Source organism: Buteo buteo, chromosome 4, assembly GCF_964188355.1.
Source record: "Buteo buteo chromosome 4, bButBut1.hap1.1, whole genome shotgun sequence".
NCBI classification, from domain to species: domain Eukaryota; kingdom Metazoa; phylum Chordata; class Aves; order Accipitriformes; family Accipitridae; genus Buteo; species Buteo buteo.
Window position 1 is genome coordinate 17596094 of NC_134174.1, and position 23733 is coordinate 17619826.

Genomic DNA, 23733 nt, shown 5'->3' on the forward strand with positions numbered 1-23733 from the left:
GTTGCAATTACTGTATTATACTTTAATCCACTCTTAAGTGCTGCTCAGTGGGCATAATAATTATTTAATATATCTCTTAAATCATATTTTTATGCTTTACCGTGGAGATTATATTTGTATGCTATTACGGAGTTCAGAGATTTTAGCAAGAGTTGAGATTGACTGTAAAATCATTTGTAAATTCCTGACTACTGTAAGCACTTTAACTCTTAAATAGCCAAAACTTACTATTTTTATGGGAAATCAAAAAAATGGAAGAGAAAAGAAGTTTAACATGATAGGGAATTTAAAAAGTGTCAGGTATAAACGCTGTTATGAATGCACAGTTATGATTTAGAAGAAGAGGCTACGGAAGTCCAGTGAATGCTACCTGGAAGTAAAGTGTCTCATCAAGTATTTCTCACTGTTGGTTGTTGCACTTTGAATATTAAGTTCAAGTTCCACCTGGAAACACAGGATGCATTTTTAACTTTTAGTTAGAATGGCAGATCTTCTTTGATTGTTGTTTTTCCTAATAGTTTCCTCCATTTTGCATTGGATGCCACAGAATTGTTATTTCCATTTGATTCCCTGAGGCAACTTGGTCTTCCCTCCTTCCTCCCTACTCTCCTCCCCTCCTCTAGTATTTGCTTCTTTTGCTTTGGGACCAGTGTCTTGGGCTTTTTAGTATTGGAGTATCAGCTGTATCTTTTGTGTATGAAGAAGCTATTTCTCAGTCATAGCTACTAGCTGTACATTTAGTGAGCTAAATTCAAATAGACCATTATCTCTAAATTGTAGGCCATGAGGAGAATATAATTTGGTAATATTTCTGGTTTTCTGCCAGTCGTCTTTTCATTTTGTACAGGTCTTTTCAATATATTTTTTTTAAATGCTTTTATTATAATTCTTATAATGGATGATTTTAGACAGTTATAAAAAGCAAACTAATTCTGGAACAAGATATAATCAGCATGTAAATCTTTTACTCGGATCCTGACTATTACTTGAAGCAGAATTGTGTATCATAATGAGATGTTGTCTTCAAGTGCACATTTATGATCTTTTGAATGTCTTTTTTCAGTCATCAGGAACTTCTCTTGTTATTAATGTATATTAATAAAAATTAATATACATAACTAATAATAACTCATTGCTAAGCTGTAGTCTTGACAATTACTTCTGTTCAGACTTTCATTAATTCAGGTTGGGGGGTTGTAACCTTAATCTGCATCTGGCAACACTTGGTGTTGAGATTTTACTCCAAACTCTCACCTTTTTCTCCCATAAACATACTGGCTTTGACCAATGTAGAAATTATTCAGGAAGAGAGAGAATGAAATAAAAAAAAATTGCTTTTGGTGGATAGAGTACTCAAAAAGAAAGCAGTCATTTATTGATGGCAAAGTTCCTTCTTTTGGACAGCAAAGTTCAGTATGTGGGAGCTATAATTTTAAGCAAATGGCAATGTTTAAAGAATCTAGGGGTAGCAGAAAAAATGTCAACATTCTGTTACTACATTGACGGAATGGATAGTACACACAAGCTGGTGGTGGATATGTTGGTTGTGGAATCCCTAACTGAATGAATGAAGTTGCATGAACTGCTCCATGTTAATCAACTGTCTATGAGTCTAGACTGGAGCAAAATGTGCTGCAAAATGGTGGAAGACAGGTATGGATGACCATATCCATGTCAGGGCTGATGCGATCAAAGGGATGCTTGTTCCCTAAGGACATCTGGAAGCTTGCAAACAATACTTGTGAAAACCAGTTTTATCAAATGTTTGTGGTAACTCAGAGGTGAGCCTTAAGCAGTCACTGCTTTTCAGGAGGTTCTGGTCTCATGTGTCCAAGCTTTGCAGGGACACCCCTTGTTGGTAACACTGTTTCTAGTAAGCAGTGTTCATTTGTGTTATGATACTGTCTTTTTTAATAGCTAACCACACTTTTAGAAAGTTCAGCTAAGTAGAAATAAATGCCCACTATAGCACTGCATTAAGTAGAATAACATCTAGTTGGTTGGTTGCTTTGCACAGTTAAGAAAACAGTACTGAAGTTTTGTAGTTGGAAACTAGTACTTGGAAGCTGTCAGTCAAGTATCAAGTCACAGCATTATGAAGAAACTGGAAAAGAAATGTTACTTTATGCTATTTACTTAGATTATACATAACATCTCATACTTGTAATGGGCTGAGCTATGAAAACATTTTTGTAGTCTAGAAGTTGCAATATGGTACAAGGAGGGAAACATCGTTGTTGCGTACTCAGTATCACACAAATTGTGGCAGTGCAGTTTACTGATTTTAATCTAATGGTCAGGCAAATTCCAAGCTTGCAAGCACATCCCTTGTGAATGAATTTCAGATTAAACCACATGATTTTCTTTTTTAGAATTCATCCTTTTAATGATCAGTGGCAAAACTTAACTGACAAACTGGTATCTCTAGTAAAAGGTAAATGTTTGCACAGTAGTGTATGGGAGAAATCTGATCAACCATGAGATAATGAAATGCTAACCATTATAATATTTTGACTATTTGTTACAGAACATTTTAAAAATTTAAATATGGATTTGATATAACCTATGTTTTGAAGCTTCATTATCACCATTAACTGTCAAATTGAGTGAGTTAAGTCATAAATAATAATTTCTTACTATGTTTGACCTAACATGGGATGCAAGGTGTCTGGATTTTAAATTGAACTGATTAATTTTTTTTCAAAACTGCTTCCTAAGGAAAACAACAAATTCTATCAAATTCCCATCAAATTCTGAAGCTGAAAAGTTGCTGGATTTCTATCTTTCTCACCAATGGAGAGAAGACAGGAGGAGAAATTTGGATTACAGTGGTCTATTAATCAGTTCCAATCAACCTTTCAGAAGAGTTGAGAATTAAAATAAAGACAGGCTCCTATTTTAATTTTGCAAGAGACTTTATGTATTTAAAAAAGAAAAGGTTTTAAGTTTTGAAACAATGGCTCTTCTGAGTGTCATGCTTTCTTATTAGGTGCCTGTGTTATCATTTAGTTTATAGATTATGACATTTATTTATTTCTTTGCAATGTCATTTGTTTTTAAAAATAACAAGGTGTCTACTTAAAAAACAAAGAGAATTAGACAGTGGAGATTCTCAGCTGTAGTAGATGAGGAAATTGTTTTCTGAAATGTGTCAGTGCTTCATGCCATTTGATTTCTTTGGCTTGTCTTCCATTATGCTGGTCTCTGAATGATTAGTCTATAATGCTTGCCTTTATTGGCATGGTCCAGAAAGAAGAAAATCCTGCTAGAGTGCCATTGGAATGTTGTCGGCCTAGACATTAGTAAAGCTTTTGACACCGTTTCCCACAGCTTTCTCCTGGAGAAACTGGCTGCTCATGGCTTGGATGGGCATCCTCTTTGCTGGGTAAAAAACTGGCGGGATGGCTGAGCCCAAAGAATTATGGTGAATGGAGTTAAATCCAGTTGGCAGCCAGTCACAAGCGGTGTTCCCCAGGGCTCAGTATTGAGGCCAGTTCTATTTAATATCTTTATCAGTGATCTGGATGAGGGGATCGAGTGCACCGTTGGTAAGTTTGCAGACGACACCAAGTTGGGAGGGAAGGTTGATCTGCTCGAGGGTAGGAAGGCTCTACAGAGGGATCTGGACAGGTTGGGTAGGTGGGCCAAGGGCCAACTGTATGAGGTTGAACAAGGCCAAGTGCCGGGTCCCGCACTTGGGTCACAACAACCCCATGCAGCGCTACAGGCTGGGGGAAGAGTGGCTGGAAAGCTGCCCGGCAGAAAAGGACCTGGGGGTGCTGGTCAACAGCCGACTGAATAGGAGCCAGCAGTGTGCCCAGGCGGCCAAGAAGGCCAACAGCATCCTGGCCTGCATCAGCAATAGTGTGGCCAGCAGGACTAGGGAAGTGGTCGTCCCCCTGTACTCGGCACTGGTGAGGCCGCACCTCGAATACTGTGTTCAGTTTCAGGCCCCTTGCTACAATAAAGACACTGAGGTGCTGGAGCATGTCCAGAGAAGAGCAACAAAGCTGGTGGAGGGTCTAGAGCACAAGTCCTATGAGGAGCGGCTGAGGGAACTGGGGTTGTTGAGCCTGGAGAAAAGGAGGCTGAGGGGAGACCTTATCGCTCTCTACAACTACCTGAAAGGAGGTTGTAGCGAGGTGGGTGTTGGTCTCTTTTCCCAAGTAACAAGCAATAGGACAAGAGGAAATGGCCTCAAGTTCTGCCAGGGCAGGTTTAGATTGGATATTAGGAAAAATTTCTTCACCGAAAGGGTTGTCCAGCATTGGAACAGGCTGCCCAGGGAAGTGGTTGAGTCATCGTCCCTGGAGGTATTTAAAAGCCGTGTAGATGTGGCACTTAGGGACATGGTTTAGTGGTGGACTTGGCAGTGTTAGGTTAATGGTTGGAACCAATGATCTTAAAGGTCTTTTCCAACTTAAATGATTCTAGGATTCTATGGAAAACAAGAGCACTAGCGTATTTCTATACCATGTATTCATATGTTAAGGACCAATGCACAAACATCACTGCGTGTAAATGGCAGTGCCAGTAAGTCTCTGTGGCAAAGGTTGGCTGCTTATTTTACTGTTCATTTTGGATTGGTACCAGAGGAGTTACTCTTGTAGCTAGTGTACACTTTTCAAGAAGAATTGTGTGGCTGTTCATGAGAAATACGGTTTTCTTCCTTTCATTGAACTAAAAGGCCTATTCATCAGAGATTCTTAACTTAACTGCATTTGAGATATTTTTGAACAATTAATGCTTTTTATATTTACAATGAAATATTGATAAAATGGAGTTAGAAATGAAGTGCCCTGGGTATGAAATACGAGTAAAAAATGAATTTTAAATAATTAAAAAAAATGTCAAAACTACGTCTAAAGTCAAACATCAGAAAAGATTGCTAGGATTGGTAGGAATCTTAAAGGGCAACACCATAAGGCTAGTATTCTGAAGTAATAAATTATACAGATGGATACAGTGGCACCATGCTGTGCCACTGTAATTTGGCAGTTCATGCATAATTTTACTATTTTGTGGTTCCTTTTTGCTTATATGTAACTTGTCTATGCTCTCATTCTAACAGTATCCCCCAGTCAGGACAGCAGTTGAGTCGTGCTTTAGTACAGGTTATTTCTGTCCTTAAGTGTGGCTTTAGTTTGTGATTCTGTAGTCACATACAACTTCAATTTTGAAATCAGTAAAACAGCATAAGAAGCTGACATTAAACATTAACAATAAATATTTTATGTGTATAGGCCCTTCTACCATGAGAAGCTTTTTTTTAATGTGGCTAAATGTGATCATTCAAACTAATATATCCAATAAGTATATTTATTAAAATTATAAATAGCTATAAATGCTTTTTATGTACAAAATACATTTTTTTGGCAGTATGCTACTTTGGAATGCATCTGTATAATGTATTTTATTTTTTAATCAGAAGACTTGCTCCACCAAAACTTTATATATAGATTTATTGAAAGTATTGGGAATCTTATTAAATATAACTCTTCTTTCTTTTGAATTTTTGTTTAAGAACTATCTTCTTTTAAAAACTGTAAAATAATTTTATTATCAAAAAATGCAGTAGAAGTATTTTTTATAAAATACTTGGAAGTCTGAAAGCTTACAGTAATTATATATCTTGCTTGTTCATTGCACACATGTACTTATTTTCATTGAAATGGAAAATTTAAATTTAGATTATGACTGTCCAAATTACCCTTATCAGCAAAATAGCCTTTGCTCACGATTACTTACAAAGTCAGAATAATTAGCTTTTTTACTCAATGCATCTTCTATTCCAGTCTTGCATCAATTGTATAAAAAGCACGGAGTTTAGTAGTCTGTTTTTCAACTTGTTAGACTAGAAAGCAACTTTCAAGAAATTCATTATGCCTATTAACACCTGTAATTGAAATATCACAACTGGCACAATTAATTGTTCTTCATTACTTACTTTCAATGGCTGCAAGCAACCAAATGAAATTTTTCTGCTGTGTGAAGAACAAAAATGTTTGCGAGTTAGTAACTTCCGTTAGAAATAAAACTTTTTTTGCATCCTGCTTGATGTGTAGTGGATTATCTAATTATAGTAGTCTGCAATATAGGTATCTAAATGTGACATGTAAAAAATAAATTTTAACTTAGTATCTCACTTGAGTATATTTAACTTGCAGCAAAATTTGCCTAGAGCAAAGGCAGATACACTATAGTAATTCTGTATTTGTCCTGAATAACTGACCTAATAATGCTACGCTGGAGGAAGAAGGAGCCTTCTGGCTGAAGGGCAGAGCTCAAAGGGTTGTAGTTAATGGGGCTACATCTGGCTGGCGACCGGTCAGCAGCGGCGTCCTTCAAGGTTCACTTCTAGGGCTGGTTCTGTTCAATATTTTTATCAGTGATCTGGATGCAAGAGTTGAATGCACCATTAGCAGGTTTGATGATGATACCAGTCTGGGAGGAGGCCTTGTAGAGGGATCTAGATAGATTGGAGCATTGGGCAATCATCAATGATTTATTTAACATTTGAAAATTTAACAAGAACACATACCAGATTTTGCACTTGGGATGGAGTAAAGTCGGACAAAAGTATAGATGGGGAGAGGAGTGGCTGGGGAGCAGCCCTGCAGAAAGGGATCTGGGGGTGCTGGTCGACAGCAGGCTCAACAGGAGTCAGGGGTGTGCTCTGGCAGCCAAGAGGGCAAACCCCATCCTGGGGTGCCTTGAACACAGTATAACCAGCCAGTCAAAAAGAGGTGATTGTCCCACTGTATTCAATGTTGGTGTGGCCTCACCCTGAGTACTGTGTGCAGTTCTGGGCCCACAATTTAAGAAGGATGTGAAGGTTCTTGAATGTGTCCAGCAGAGGGCAACAAAGCTGGTGAAAGGGCTGGAAGGCATGTCCTGTGAGGAGCAGTTGAGGACTTTGGGCTTGTTTAGTCTGGAGAAAAGGAGGCTGAGGGTTGACCTTATTGCTCTCTACAGCTTCCTGAGGAGGGAGGGGAGGTGGAGAGGGAGGTGCTGAGCTCTTCTCCCTGGGATCCAGTGATAGGACACATGGGAATAGTTCAAAGCTGCACCAGGGGAGGTTCAGACTGGACATTAGGAAGCATTTCTTTACCAAGAGGGTGGTCAAACACTGGAACAGGCTTCCTAGAGAGGAGGTTGATGCCCCATGCCTGTCAGTGTTTTTTTAATGCATTTGGACAATGCCCTTAATAACATGCTTTAGCTTTTGGCCAGGCAGTTGGACTAGATGATTTTTGTAGGCCCCTTCCAACTCTTCTATTCTATTCCAACCTAAATGTTTAGAAGTTAGAGGCATGCAAGGCCTCTGTGTGGAAAATGAAAATACAGAGGCTTCTGAATCTTATACTGTCTTCAAAATGTAGACTTCTACATATAAACTGCTTTGTTTCATTTTTAAGCCTATTTCTCTAAGGTTACAGAACATATGTAATTACCACATCTGTCTTCTGCTTCCAATAACTTTTCAAGGTGAGGACTTGCTTTATCAGCACTTTACAGAGGGAGAAGAGTCTCCGCTGTGCAGAATTCCATGACTTTTATAAAGCTCATTAGTTGATTCTTTAAAAAACAACCAACCAAAACTGACCCAGATTAGCAGTGCTGCTGAGGAAGGGCTGCAGAGTAAGGCCCACAGTTAGCTGTTGTGTTTGGAGTGGCGGCTAGATAGTCATTGCATTTGCACATGTTGCTCACTTTATGCAGAGCTCAGAACTAGCGTTGATATTTACTGATGTCTCCCAGCCGGAGCAGCTGATGATTTTTGCAGAAAGCCTGGAAAAGAAGGGTGTGAAGGTGATGGGAGGACATTAGGTTTGTAGGGAAGGACAAAGATTAGTCACAGGGTTTTGAGACTGGAAGGCTGAGGCTATTACAGGTAGTGGAAAATCCATCACAGAGTTCTCATGTAGTTTTAGAAATATCAACAATATGTAGGCATAACATACAGTGGTAATGCTGTAGTACTTTTCTTGTACACGTAATGACAGAGGAGGAGAGGGATTATCCAAGACTTGATGAGATCACTTAAAAGAGCATAAGATCATTACCTCTCCACCCTCATTCTCTACCTTTTCACATCCCATAGTAGCAGTTCAGTCTATTGTATAGCAGAAGTATCTAGTTGGCCGATTAGTGTTATACCTAGAAATGAAATGAATCGTTTACAGATTGACACGTCTTTATATACAGCTACAACTTTAAAAAGTTCCCAGGAGAGGTAACAGATAGTTTTAAGATGTACATACGGTTTTATATATTTGCGTATATTTATATTACAGAAGGATATGACTTTAGAAATATAGATACCAGGTCTGCTGAAGAGTGCTTTAGCCACACATGGGTATAGGCTGAGAAGTGCCATGGAGAAATACCTGTGCTTTATACACTTCCATGGGTATTTGTTTTCAGACACCACTGGGAACAGAATGTTGTCATATGTGGATCTTTGGTGTAATGTGTTGTGACTGATCTTATTTTTAAAAAAGCTCACTGTTGATTGTTTTTAAAATTAAAAAATTTCTGCTTCTTGCTTCCATATTGAAAGAACTGTATCATATTGGCTGACACTTTCATATAGCCAGAAAATACATCTTGAGAAAAAAAAAAAAGATTTGAACAACTTCAGTCTATATTATAATTTAGTGTAATTTAACATCTGTTACCTTAATCTTTAAGTAAAGTTTCCTGTAACAGTGCTACCATACTGTTTGGATTATTTTTTTTGTTCATTTAGAATTTCAGTGTCTTTTTAGATCTTTCTGAGAAATGTAAAATTTGTAAGATCATCATGCACTCATTGTTTTAGCTGATAATACGTCTCTGTGAATGTGGATGAAAGATGATCCGGATAGCAAAATCTCCCAAGAATGTGTTTGTATAAAGACAGACAGTAGGAATGTCTTATTTAGGCTTTAACAAAGACTTCTTGTAATAAATGTATCCAAAATAAGACATTAGCATTTCTGCAGTATTTGTCATTTACACCATGCCAATGTCATACTTGAGCCTGTTAGCTAAAACCTGTTAACAGAATGTCTGTGATCCTTTTTGGAGTAAATTCTACTAAATATATAAAAGCCATGTAGTAGATTAGTTCTGTTAGCTCATAACCCATGCAAGTGATTATCACAGCTTTCAAATAGTAAACATGCTACAATAAACACAGCGTGTATGAGTACTGCTTTAGAAACTGTTGATTTGTACTGGTTTTTATTTGTATTTATTTGTTATACCAAGAAATTATTTAAGCTGCAAATTACTTAAATTTGCTAACTGTGTTTCCTACACATTAATCTCACTTTTTTGTCTCAGTTGAATGCAACCTTTACATGTACTTTACTTATATTTCTTTGCCTTGTTAATTTAATGTTGTCTTCTTTTTATTACCAACACTATTTTTGGAAGCCATTATGTTATTTACATACCTTGTTTCTTGTCTCCTTACCCCAAATAATTTGTAGCCTAAGAAATTAGTGAGGGTATATGCACCTAATCATTTCACTTTCTAACTTTGTATATTTTTTTGTGGTATATTGTAAAGCTCTGACCTTAATCTTTTCTTAGATAGCACAACTGAGAGCAGTTGTTTAAGCCATCTAGAGGCAGAAAAATAAATCCAACGTAATGTTTAACTAGTAATTTCTATTTTGGGGATTTTCATTCAGTTGTAAGAGTTTGCATGCACTGCCACATTTTATTTGCTTGAGATCGGAGGAGTATTTTATTCAGACAATGTATTTGATACTTAAGGACTTCAGAAAAGTTGCAGTAAAATGTCTGTTTATTCTGTCTTCAGAACAAGTTCATAGGCACTTGGATCAGCATGAGGTGAAATACTTGCAATTTGCTTTCCGTTGGATGAATAACTTGCTGATGAGGGAAGTCCCTTTACGGTGTACCATCAGGTTATGGGACACATACCAAGTAAGTACTTTTTTAAACCTCCATAACTCTGATAATGTGTTTTGGACATGCCAGTATGTTTGTGTGTGTTTTTTCCTTGAACTTTTTGTTTTAGTGTCATCTGAGAATCATCATAAGAGAAAAAGCCTTCAGTGATCATTACCACTTAGAAACATTTGATGTCTTCGGTATTCTTGCCCTTCAAAACCAAGCACTTGATGTCATGATAATTTATAGTACTAAAATGAACACTCACTCAAAGCATGGGTTAATGTCAATATTGCCTTCTGTCTCTTCAGAGAACCAAAACATTGAATTGTGTTTAATCAATGCCCTCCATCAGTTCTGAGTTCCAGGCTTCTTACTGCCCATCTGCTAAACTACTTAATCCAATACTAGCTTCCAATCTCCAGTTCTTAGCATTCATCCTTCTGTCGTATCTTCTGTCTTATTGTTTGTCCAGACAAAACTCCTTATGTTACTGACCTCTAGTTGAGGTAATTATTTTTCCTCAGTAATTTCTTGCCTGACTGTCAAGTGAAGGAATTGATATCAGAGAAAAACTGTTTACTCGTTCTTAGTTCTGTTACTTGATGTTCCAGTACCTTCTGGTTGCAATTTTTTTATTACGTATTTAAATGCTATATCCTTATCTATCTTTGTTGTTAAAGTTAATGAAAAAAGAAAAAGGAAGAAAAATAAAAATACTTTAAATTCCATAAGAGTTTTCAACTGTAAATATGTGAATAACTCATAATTTGTCTTGTAAAGAGACATAACATCTTTAAATATCAGTGTCTTTCCATCTAGTCATTATGTAGCAGTTTAGTTAGTTTCATACACTTTAGTGCCATATTGTCCAGTTAGATAATCTATCTAGATCCCTAATAGAGGGTTAAGAATTGCTTGCTATTCATTTAATGAGTCCAGTAAGTTGTTTCAGTGAAGTGTGTTTTGTAGAATGGTATCCAAATCTGATAAGAAAATGTTAAGAAATGAGAGATCTATCACTTCTACTGTTAATCTATCCGAAGAGGTGGTATCCTTGCAGGTTTTATTTGGTTGTTCATCTTCAACAAATTCCTGAATTGAATTTAGCTATTGTTCCATGTGGGGTCCTTTTACCTGCTTTGTCTCATTATAACATATGTTATTCATTTTAATATCTGCTATTACCTGGCATTTTCTTGCAGTGGAAGATATTTATTCTTTATAAGATCTTTCTGATAAACTGAATGATTGTTTCAGTATAGCTAATTTCTCTCATTTTGAATAATTTTTGGCTATTGCTGCATTTCTAACTCTGGAAGGTTTTTTTGCCATGCTAACTCTAGCACTGCATTTGGTACTTGATCATTAGTCTCATCAGTGTGCTAAAATAATGTAAAAGCTCTTCCTTAATCCAGCTAACCATCCATATGTGCCCAAGAAATAGCTGGTTTTGCCCAAACTTCACTTTGAGCTCATCTGTGAGCTATGATTCTATGATAATGTTGAGAAATTTCTTTTGAAGACTAAGCATGTGGTTATTTTCTCAAACTAACTGTTGCCATGCTGAAAGGAACCCTTTCTCATTGCTAGCCCATAGGCACCTCTCCCTTCAATGGGATCTTTATCCATAATAAGTGGTTCTGATTATTAATTCTGATTTTTAACAAATTCTGCTATATTACAGTAGTTCTCTGTAGTATTTAAAATTGTAATACTTACACTTGGAAATCCAATATAAATCTGTATCTTTTAAATTGAGTTTTCTTATACTTAAATACCTAAATGGGATTCTTATAACTAGAGTGGGATTATTTTTGTATATTAAACATGCTTAAGAAGTAATTCCGTGTTTTGCTTTGGCAGGTGCAGCAGATCTGTACTGTTTCCTAGGTTTTGTTATTTAGCAGACTGTTCTGCATGCATTTCTTGGTGAACAGTGTATTTAAAACCAGTAAGGATATCTTAATATAGGCAGTCACCTACATTACCAACCCTTTTTCTGAAACAACCTCGAATAATTCCACAAGTTGTTTATCAGATTTCAGTTGTGCTTATACCTAACTTATTATCTACTTATAATATGGATCTCATCAACCTGATAGTATGGATGATAAATGCAGTGAACCTACAAGAGCTGGTAAAGTTTGTGCAAAGTTTTTGGTAAAGTGTTAAGCAATAACATTATAGATATTTACACAAATAACTTGTCACTAAGCCATTCTGTTGTGTATGATTTCTAACTTAATCATTTACAACTGTATTAGCAGTGCTGCTTTCCAAATGGAAAACACTTTAGAGATGGAATTTGTTCGGTTAGTTTTATCTTCTGATTCATATTTTTGACTGTAAAGCCTGCTATAGGCCAAAATGTCATTTAGACATACGTTGGTAAAGAAGTTTTTCAGAGGGTCTAGCTATGGATGGACCCCGTTATGTTGGATTTGAAAGAGAGATGTACAATTTGTAAAGGCAGAAATATAATAGGGGATCTTATTTTTGAAAGAAATGTAGCTTTCCAGATACAGATGGAAGGACCAATCCTACTAATAATTTCAAGGGCCTGGGTAGATGCTTAACTGCTTTTCTCACTGTACTCAAAGGCTGATGATGCTGTTACCAGGCTTGCTTTTGGTACCTCATGTGTCCTAAAGCAGAAAAGTAGGAAAACATGGGGATTCTCCTTAGATTTCCACACCTATGCCTTCTGCCATTTTAGTGGCTACTCAGGATGTGCATATACTGACTTTTCCCCCATGATATTCTCCAACTACTGTAAACAGAAATACCTTTAACTGCAGTATAAGTTCAGAGAGAAGGTGAGCTAATCATGTTGCAATGTAATATTAGTCACAGCAGGGACTACAGGCATCCTGACACTGCTGATGTGATGCTTTTGCTCAGACTTTACCTACCTTACGGCTCACGGGAAAGGATGGGCATTTTGCAAGGCACTGTTTACAGGCAGCTTGATGCCAGCATGTGGCATGATTCAGGAATGGCACAGGAGGGTCAGGATAGGTGGGACAGTCCGATTCCTTCATGCGGAAGGAATGGGAAGACAGGCAGGACTGTCGAATTCCTTTATGTCTGCACTGCGGGTGCATTCTGGCTCCCCCATTTCCTGCAGAAATCCAGGGTGATGGTGGATGGCTTCCTTCCCCTCCCAAGGATTAGGGAACAGTGGCCTCTTTTGAAAGAGAGGATCCTGTTGATGATGTTTTCACAGAAAAAAGTGTTGTCTCCTTTGTCTTCCTGTCTCCCCATCAAAGCTGAAATAATGCTTTGTCTCACTGAGCTGCGTGTTTTCCTCTGTTTGCAGTGGAAAGATAAATATTGTGCTGTCTCCAGTTTAAATTCCAGATTGGTCATTCTCAGAGCAGGCCCCATTTTCTCATGAACTGCAGCAGGGCTTTTCAGAGGAATGACAGCACACTTAAATAGTCTGCTGTTATATATTTCCTAGTGCGATAGATAACTGTAGTTGTCTGGAGTTGTTAGAATCACATTCTGTCTCTCAAACTTTGTTGTGGTTCTTCCATTGACTTCAGTGAGAATAGGATTGGAGATTTAAATGATGTCCACCTCTGTCTCAGTATGTACAGTAGCAAAGGTACTCAGGCTGGTGTCATATTTTCTGTCTAGTTTAATTTAGGATTCATCAGTCATTTGTTAGGCTCTGTGAAGTAAATCATTGAATGTATAATACCTGTACTTGAGCTAGTTAGAGTTGAGGGGAAGGGAAATTTGGAAAGGTTCCCAAATTCTCACCAGTAAATACTCTGGTATTCTGCAACTGTATCTATGAAATCCATTAAAATATATCACTGTCTTCTGTAGCAGGACTTTGTAAAGTAGAAAAATTAAAGACATTATGTATCTTGCTTACAAAGGAAATGTTGTGAGAGCTTCTTAGCCATAAATATTTAGTTTGGTTTATTCGTTAACCTGAATTACATTTTAATGAATTATCCCACTTTTTCACTTGATTCAGGCTTTACTATTGTTTTTTTGTTGGTTTGTTTTGGTTTTGTTTTTTTTTTAAAGATGAATGCTGTAAATACCTTGTAAATTCTTTCAAAATGGAAATCTGTAGAACTGATTAATATGAATGTTCATAGACTTTGTCAAGTGTGAAAGATTCTGCAAACCAAAATAGTGTAACTTAAGACCTCAGTTTTATCTTTTTATTGTCTCTTGTCTTTTGTCTTACATTTTGTCATCTTTTTTGGCATAAAGGATTGGTAAAATGGGATAGCATGATGGCTGAATTATTCAGGATATATAAGTGTTTAACATATTTCTATAGATTTATGAAATGCAAGTTAGTTTTATATTTGTTCCTTGCCAGAGGGGCGTTTTGACACTAATTTAAAGATTGCTTTGTGTATTTGAAACTGACTTTTGTTGGCTTCTAACTCTGACTTAAAATATTCAATATATTGTATTAGAAATGTTGGGGATGTCTCCATGCTCAGCATCTGTACTGTTCTACTCTAGAAAAATCTTTTAAATGTTTACTATCAAAACCTCAGAAAGTATCCTTGCTTCAGTTTAAGACATTTTATTGAAGTTTGCATCAAGTTTTTCTTTGGGTTTATTTTATTTCTTAAAAATGTGTGTTGTCCTTGTTAAACCACGACAGGCACTTTTAAGAGCCACTGTGTTGAAGTAGCTGCATACTTCTCTGTTGGGGGGCGGAGGAAGCAGTGCCATTACAGTGATGGCATCCAGTCTAAGATCTTCATCCTTTACTAGAAATGGCAATACAGGTCTTGAAAGTCAGTGGTTATATACCAATACTTAGAGCAGAGCAGTGTTTAGTTTTAACTATCAGTATTTTAAGCTGCCTAAATATTGAGTTCAAAACTACATTTGATTTCTGGGCAGTTTGGAGCTGGAAGTAAGTCTTTAACAATGCCATCAAATCATCCTGATACAAGATAACATGGTGTTATACTGACTGCTGTTTTAAATACGATAAGAATTTTCATTGGCATGTAAGTACTTCATTTTATTTACTTTTCATGTAGAATGGAGTGCATGTATTTTTCATTACAGTGTTTTCCTTCTGATCTGATGTGCTTACATAAATTACCTTTTTGTGTTGTCTTTTGTGCAGTGATTTCTCTGTGTAAGTAACTGTAGTAGTACATAATTTGCAGAAGAGACTCTGACACAAGTTCCATAGCTAAAAACTTGCTTGGGGGTGGGGGGGTGGAAATGAAAAGAATCGTAGCAGCTACGTATATTAGTTTTCAATTTTAAATACAAGGTGGCAAGTGTCCTGTGAATGTTTAGAGTTCAAGTGTACAGCCTAATATTTTCTCCCACCAGGAAGCCTTTTTGTTTAGTACCATTTAGCTGACTGCTGTATTGCCAGCCCACCAGTAGGCTGATGTAGTTGAAATGAGTCACACGCTCAGACTCATTGGCTACACCAAAACAGGCAGGTGAGATAGCTACTGTTTACAGTGCCCTGCTGTCCTACTTTACAGCTTTACCCTGTTCTTGTGAGAGGAACACTTTAGTGTTACCAAGATATCTTAAGGCTTACCATGGAAAATAAATGCAAATTAAAGTGTATAATCCTACCGTGTAAAATGCAAAACAGTTACAGAATCCTACCATGTAAAATGCAAAATAGTTACAGAGATTTACAAAAGGTATAGGAAAAAGCAAATAATAACACTGGTGGAATTGGACAATACTGGTGGTTGATTTATTGTCTCGCTGCTGAAATAGTTTTTTTTCTTAGTTCCTGTTAGCCCCTGCTCCTTGGCAGTATCTGTTAGTTTTCTTCAGATTAGCCCAGTGAGGGGGCTGATGAGTACCACAGCCAGTGCAAGGGAGAGAGGATGAGAAAGCAGAGCTGTGATTCGAACCCTAGTGTTAACCCAGAATGATTTCTTGTCCTTTTCCAGCTTATTTGCTGTCTTTTCCTGAGAAGATTTTCGTTCTTGGTAGATAGTACATTTCTCAGGTTGAATCCGTTAGACAAACTTCAATAGGGAGCACGTATTACTGGTAGAACCTACTGGCTTATGCCTCTCTTCCTGAAATCCTGCAAGTGAGTCCAGAAAAATGTATTTTTCCCTCCTTGAAATTTAATCTTTCTTCATCCAGGAGACTAATGCTTCCTTTTCTCAAAATAAAAGTTATCTCATTTTTCTGGAAAAGGTAAGTGTACCTTCATTAGACCAAGTATTATCACATGTAATTGACCAGCCATTTATAGCCTTTCCCTCTTCAAAGAGGGGTGAAGTTTATTTTCCCTGTCTTTGACTTAGTGTTCATTTTTATTGTCATGTATTTCATGTTGGACCTCATATAGTCTATTGACCAATATGGTAACAGACATTTTTGTTTCCCACTTATTTGTTGGTATCATTCATGTAGCTCATTACTAGCTTTTGATCAAGGGGATTTTTTTTAAAAGTAGACTGTTATATTTAATAAACAACATTGGTATCATTTTCCAGTAGTGCTGAGGACCCAAAAAATCTTCTTGAAGGTTATGAAACACTGCAGAAGCACAGGTTTTCTCTTTATCTAAATGTAAAAGTAGAGTTCTAACTCCAGGAACATATTAAAATAAAAATTTGGTTACAAAAATTTCAACACAACCACCTCCTGCTGAAAAAAAAAAAAAGAGAGAGAGAAAAGAGGGGAGGGAAAAAGTTTACATGTAATAATGTTATGTGTCTGGCCATCAGTCACTGAAGTTTAAGAAATGTTCAAAAATACAGTTACAGTTTTTTTCCTGTGTTTCCATTTTTTACATGGACTCAATCAGAGATTTTGACTCCCTGAACACGAGAATAATTTAAGTCTGTTTTTCAGTTGAGGTGTCTTGTGATTAGTATTTATTTAAAAAAAAAAAATCGATTAAAGTTGAAATAGGAGTGCATTTCTCAACAGACACCAGAGCATCTGTACAAGAGAGATATTATTACTACTTTGGTCTAAATCAAAGCCTTAAGCCACCTGAGACAAGAAACTCACAATACATCTACTGAAAGCAGGTTTAATTTTTCATGGCCAGGAATATTTTTCTTTTTATGGCAGTTCTAACATCTCTTTTCCATATTAAGCCCATAATATTAAGTAGACAATTGTTCTTGTCATTTTCTTCAGCAGGAGCATAAGACCTCTCACTGTCTCAGTGGTCTGGTCTTTTTTCTTTTTTTATACAAAGCATTTTTTGGACCATAAAGATCCTTGAACCAGGTTAGGTTAAGTGGACAACAACAAACATTCAGAGCGAGAGCAAAAGAGTGGGGAAGTTATATACTCTCCCATCTTCTACTACTCAGAAGCTTTATTATATCTTTATCTGTTATGCATTTTTTTACAAAAATGCCCATTGAGTATTATTAAATATGTATCTAATTGTTTTAAAATCTATAGTTTAAAACATCCTGTCAGTGATTTTTTTGCAATTTCTTTATGCAGTGTGAAAAGAAATTCTCCTTCTTTGATTTAACAAAAGATTCTTTTGAATTCACTTCCACTTATTTCTTTGATTATGAGAAATTGTGTCAAATCATTCTTTATTCACTTTTTCCCCATCACCTGCTTCAAAACTGTTTTCTGTCTCTGTATGCAATCACTCCTTTTCCAAGCTGAAAATTTCTGTACTTATAGAAGCCATTTCATGCACTTTTTGTGCTTACCTTTCTTCTCTGTAGTCTTTATAGTTTTATGATAAATTTTGTTTCTGTCATATGCTAAACAAACTTCTTTAAGAGATGAGCACACCATAGATTCATAAAGTGAGATGAAGTTGTTTTCTATTTCTTTCTTTATTTCTGTACTTACAATTTCTCATGCCTTTTCTCCTGTTTAATATGAGTGCTTTCAAGTAACTGTAGTTAGTCCAGCTTAGTCCAGTCTTAATGGTTAATGTCAAGGACAACATCAGATGTGTATGCTTTACAGAGTTTTTCCCTCTGTGTGTATATCCAGACAGAATTTAATTTGCCATTTTATTATTCAGTGGCTCGACAGCTTTCTGCAACTTTTTGCAGCCAGCTTTATTTTTTTACCAGTAAAAGCTATCCTGGATAATTTTTCATCTCTACCAGACTATTGTTTTTCAAGACCACTTAGTAATTTAGTGAGCAACACAGATCCTACTCCATTATTTTTATCCTTTTAGTTCATGAACACTTCCTCTCTTTTTCAACAACAACTTAATTTTAGAGTCTTGCCTAGTGGCCTTGGTAAAAGTGCCTGGACATCTGAATATTTAATACCCAATTACTAACACATGGGTAGAATCGTGTCTTTAAGATTTCTAGGCATTTGTCAATTTGATTGAAACTGGCCAGTGGGTTAAATGTTTCTGGAGCAGGGGAGACAGACGTAGTGGGATATAACCTTTCCTGCCCAGACATAAAACGTGAGTTTAGTTTTCTTAGGAAATAAAGGTAAAAATACTGTGTGATTTGGTAGTGACTCTTCTTGTCCACCTGCCATATACCATCAGAGAACCAGCTCCTGGATTAAACAGTGTCAGTGGCCTCTGGAGCCCGTACTCAGGAAATGCCTCTCCCTTTGATTCTGCCACTTTTTTTTTTTTTTTTAAACTTCCTACCAGAGAGCTGAAATTCACCATCTTGCTGTTTACTGAACCCAGCCTTGATCTCACACTCTTTCACTATAACTCAAGAGCACAAGCACCCTTTCACATTGTTTCCTTTAAAAGTAAATCTAAAAGTATGATTTAAATCAAATTTAGTTCTTGGACACCACAGGAAGACATGAACACATGAGCGAAGGAAGTTTTACTTGCAAGACTGGCAATCTAAACATGTTCCTGTTTAAACAAAATGTCCTTATTCTAACTCTGCATTTTTGGGGGAGTTTCTAGATCCTTTTGTGTTCAGCAAGTCAGTATTTTCCTCTATGTCAGTAGATTCCTGATGCATAAAGCTTCCCTTCGACTTGAGCAGTTGAAAAGTTTTTATACTTTTTGCATCTTGGTCAGGCAACTGAGTGTCATCACCTTCTACTACATGGATAGTTATCTTCTGGCATAACTTTGTTGCCAAGGCAACCTCCCATTGACAACAGCTGTCCTCATTAGGACTTTATTGTGGCAGGCAATTATATTTCAGTGGTATAGCCCTGAAGTCTGTGACCTCTTATTGTTTATCTTGTGCTAAGTGCAATCTGAGATAACATAAAACTCAAAGAATAAGAAGGTAAGAATGTTATTCAAAAAAAGACCCGGACGTCTTTATCTTGAACAGTATATATAACTTTATGTACAGTCTTTAATGTGTGTAAGGATTATGTGCACAATAGAGAAGAACCAAGTTTCTTAAACAATAATTCAGCTTTTCAATGTGACCTTAAAATACACTTATTCACATTCACACACATTTATATAAGCTCTCAGGTTTTCTCCTAGAAAATAAGAAAGCCAAATGCTATTTGTAGAATTATAATGATACGTATATACAACGGTACTCTTTTGTTGATCATCCAGGTCTAGTTTGTCAGTTGTTCCTATTTATTTTGCAGTTTCGTATTGAGACACAGGGTTCCCAAAGGCCCAGTGAAAGCAGACTAAGCAGGTCCTGATTTTGAGCTGGACTACAGTCTTGCATACAGCAGTATGCACATTCAGATCCCCACCTTCCCCCATCCTGTCTTGTATGTTTTGCTCCAACAAGGATTTAAAAAAAAAAAAAAAAAAAAAGTTAATTTCCTTCCTCCATCAAATAAAGTCAGCTTTATACCTGTGCCAGCCCTTTACCTCTCCTAATTGGGATCTTAGCCATATCACTTAATACATCTCATCTGCTTAGCCTTGTCTTTATTTTCACATTCTGTCTTATCTTTGCAGGAAGAATCAGTCTTGGCACTTCATATATCCCTGCTTGAATTCTGTGGTACAGCAGAGCCTGTTGGGGACCATGAGAGATGCGTATTGGGTTACTTCTTGTGTGTAAATGCCTGTATAGTGGTGTTTACCTGAACTCCGAGAAATATGCACTTCCGCTAGCAATTATAAAACTGACAGTAGCTGCCTGTATGAGATGCTTAAATATGACTCCCCATAAAATTTGAAGTTATTATCTAGCATGCCTTTGAATGGGTTTGCATATTACTCGCCAATACATGGGAACTTCTGTGTTTAGAGGTCTGTCAGATCTGGAACTCTGAGGTTCCTAGTCTCTGGCCTTCCTACCTGTGGGCTTACTGTGAACAGCAGAGGTGGGGTTCAGTTTGAGATACAAATGCAAAAATATAGGTGTCTTACTGTAAGTTTGTGTGTATGTGTATTGCTGTGTCAGGTATCTTAAGGTTCCATGATAGCTGATGGAGGCCTAGTAAATAAACTCAGAGGAGCCTAGAGAGGGATTAGTTATGGCTTAGAGTGGCTGGTCAGCTGAATCCTGTTTTAGGCTCCATTGAACATATTGACTACATCTTCATTGCCTGTGTAGCTTAAGTACACAACATGCTTGTAGACATTAAAATTTAGAAATCTTAATCTCAGAATAGAAGCTTTCTGAATTTCTGCAAAAAGTGAGTTAAAATTCCTTTCATAATATGCAAAAGGACTTTTTTATCATGTGAAATTCTGGGCCACTAGATCAACTGTTTTTAACATAAGTAAGTGTGGATTGCAAATATGTTTGCATATTGCAAATTTTTGCCCATTTTTCTTTGGTAGCTTTCATTGACACCAGCGAAGATTCACTGTGGAAAATAAAAGAAGGAAAAAGATATGTAGCCACACTACTCTATGAGGAAGGTATTTAGATGTGCAAAGCCCATACAAAATCAAAACTGAGTGATATGCATAGGGAAGCCTATAGATTTTTTTAGCTTCAAGTTCTTAAGGCAGCTTCCAGTACTGTTGAAATACATGGTAATTTTTCTGTGTCTAAATGGAATTTGACTGTGAATGCAGAGAGGATGACTTAAAGTACTTTCTCTTATGCTTAAAGAATGTGAGTAATCTTATTGACTTCAGTAGAACAACTCATGAATTTAGTTAATTAAGCATGTGCTCTGAAGTGCTTTATTGATCAGGATCTTGATGCATGACTCTATAGTATGATAATAGAATGTTAGATACAGTCTAGAAAATAGTTTGTTTTGCTTCTTAGCTACTTTGACGTAGTCAGTGTTTCTAGAAGAAAGCTTTATTAAAATTAATATTGTTCTTAAAGACCAAAGTCTGAAAGAGAATTATGTTGCTACACAGGAAGAGAGAAAGGAAGAATTGCCTTACTCACATCTACATATGCTCTTTAATTTTGTGCATCTTTTAGATTCTGTACATATCAGACTTTCATAACACTTTTCTGTCATTTCAAAGGTAGTTTTAAAATTAGCATCTCTAGTCCCCATGTATTCCTTTAGTTTCTGAATTAAGTTTATATTTGTAAACTTCTCAGCAGTGCCCAGTGAGAAGACAAGAGGTAATGGGCACAAATTGAAACACATGGAATTCTATCTGAACACAAGAAAACACTTGTCCTGTGAAGGTCATCAAACACTGGCCTAAGTTGCCTAATTTGTGGGGTTTCCATCCTTGGAGATATTCAAAAGCCAACTGGGATATGGTCCTAGACAACCCAGTCTAGGTGACCCTGCTTTAGCAGGGTTATTAAACTGGATGATCTTGGATGATCTCAGGAGGTCCTTTCCAACTGAAAGGATTCTGTGATTTATATTAGACATAATTTAAACGAGTATGTATTAAGAGTAGCTGCTTCACATGTGTTTTGCCTATGCAGATTGGGAAGTCAGGAACTGAGAATTTAGCACATACTTTTCAAAAAATGGGCTTTCTTGCAAGTGTTTGAAAGATACGTGTTCACGCTTTCTACTTGAGACATCTAAATGAAGCAACCGCTGACACATATTTCTGCCTTTGCTTCCAAATATGCCCTTGTCCATTATTACAACTTTCCTTACACTGATCTCATGCTTTCCTGCCCCACAATGAGCTGAATCATCTAGAATGGCAAAGGTGAATGTCTTTCTGATGAGTGATCTGTCAGAGGTTTCCTGGTATGCTGAACTGTCCATCTCTGCTGTGATTTCACTGTTGCTTTGAGATGATAAAACCTTTCTCTGTTGGCTAGTTTTTTCACCTAGATGAGTTTAATGAAATGGCTCCTTACGTGTCTACGTAACGCTTTATGTTGGCATAAATGAAATCACGTAAGTACGTGCAAGGCGATGAGCTAGGTGAAACTACCTTTTCGGCAGCAGCCTATGCTTATGTTGTCCTAAAGCAGCTGTGGAAGTCCATGTTTTGAAGTTTTTCATAATGCTGTATTTGTACATGGATTATTATTTTTTTTCCCTCTGTAGGAAGTCTGCATACGTAGAAGGGATTTTGTACAGCCATATCTCCTGTTCATGTGGCGATGTGAGCAAAACCATTTAGCCCATCTGCCTCATGCTGTAGGTACAGCTAATTGTCAGAGCAAGGATCCCTGTGTAGAGGTGAAGTATTATCAAGCACCTTTCAAATACAAGACATTTTATTGAGTTCAATGTGGCATTAAATGACTTCCCATTACATAGGAAGTAAATTATTGTAGGTGTTTCTTAATGTCATCATTTGGTTCTACTTGCAAATTTATTTTCCTGTTCCTCTAAAAGAAAAGTTAATGGTTCCTCAGTGAGGAAACACCTTTGTTAGTTCTATGTATGTGAATAGGCCAACAGTTTCCAGATTAACTGATTTTATGCTCTGGGTACTTCAATAAATGGTGTGGATGAAGAGAGAAATATACTTGGCTTAAGAAATACATACTAGCATCCTGTTCAAAAAGTCTTGCACACTCTTGTGCACAATTGTATTTTATTGTTATCCTGGGTATTCAGTAAAGTAGGCTAGGTTAGTTAAATATGTCAGATTTTAATCTCCTTTGACTATTGTTTCAGCAGCTCTTGAGTGTATGGCTGTTCTCTGAAAATGGTACTTCACAGTTTCTGTTGATTGAATAGGTATTCTCTCAGTTTACTTAAACCTAACTTAAGTCCTCTGAATGATCACCTCCCAAAGTATCACTACCAGATACGTCACTATTGGAATTTAATTCTGTATTTTTCATAGTCCGAGTCAGACAGATTTGCGTAAACCAGATGCTTAAAATAAGTAAGACCAATGCTTCTGAGAAGTAGGTCATTCTCTACATACAGTATTGTTAAATGTAACCTGTTTTAGTTCAGTTATTCCTGGTTTATCTCAATGAAATTGGTCCAGTGTCTGTGTAACATACTGTTTATTTTCAGTTATTAAATTTCATTTTATAACTGCCAATACAGCGCTCTAAAACTAGTATGGGAAAGTCAAAGAGGCTTCTTAATTTTAGCTATACACAATGAAAATTCTGTAAGCCAGATGACAGCTGTAGTAATAGATAACCGTAAGTTTGTCTTCAGGGCATTTGTTCGTGACAAACTGGGTTGCTGTTGATGAAAAGTACCTTTGATGATGCATGAAGCAGCACAGATCCAAGCTATTGAGTGCTGTCAGCTGTGTGGTTTTTAGATGTTACTTCAAGTAAGGAGAGTAGGAGAGTAAGCTTCCTTAGTTACTTTAAAAATAGTTATTATTAGATCTTAAACACTTTTGAAAAAGATTTTCAAACCCATTGTAAGCATCATTTTATGCAATATAGCAAAATAATTGCCACTGTCTTTGCAGGGTGTTCAGTTCAAATTGATTCAGTGTAACTTATGATTGCACGTTTCACCTTTGCTACCTTTAGATACTATTTTAAAAAAAAAAAGAAAGAAAAAGAAAGAAGCAAGGGAAACAATCCATTACAAGCATTCTTA

The 23733-nt window shown here is 36.7% G+C and overlaps 1 protein-coding gene across 4 annotated transcripts in view; it reads left to right on the forward strand.

Moving 5' to 3' along the window:
* Window positions 1-23733, forward strand: part of TBC1D22A (TBC1 domain family member 22A) — a 188755-nt gene that overhangs the window by 97164 nt on the left and 67858 nt on the right. For 3 of the 4 annotated variants that reach the window (XM_075024915.1, XM_075024918.1, XM_075024917.1), the window contains exon 11: window positions 9815-9942. In XM_075024915.1, coding sequence (XP_074881016.1) covers window positions 9815-9942 — 128 coding nt within the window. Of the gene's footprint in view, window positions 1-9814; window positions 9943-14799; window positions 14898-23733 lie in introns of those variants that run through there. The other variant, XM_075024919.1, reaches the window with a different exon arrangement.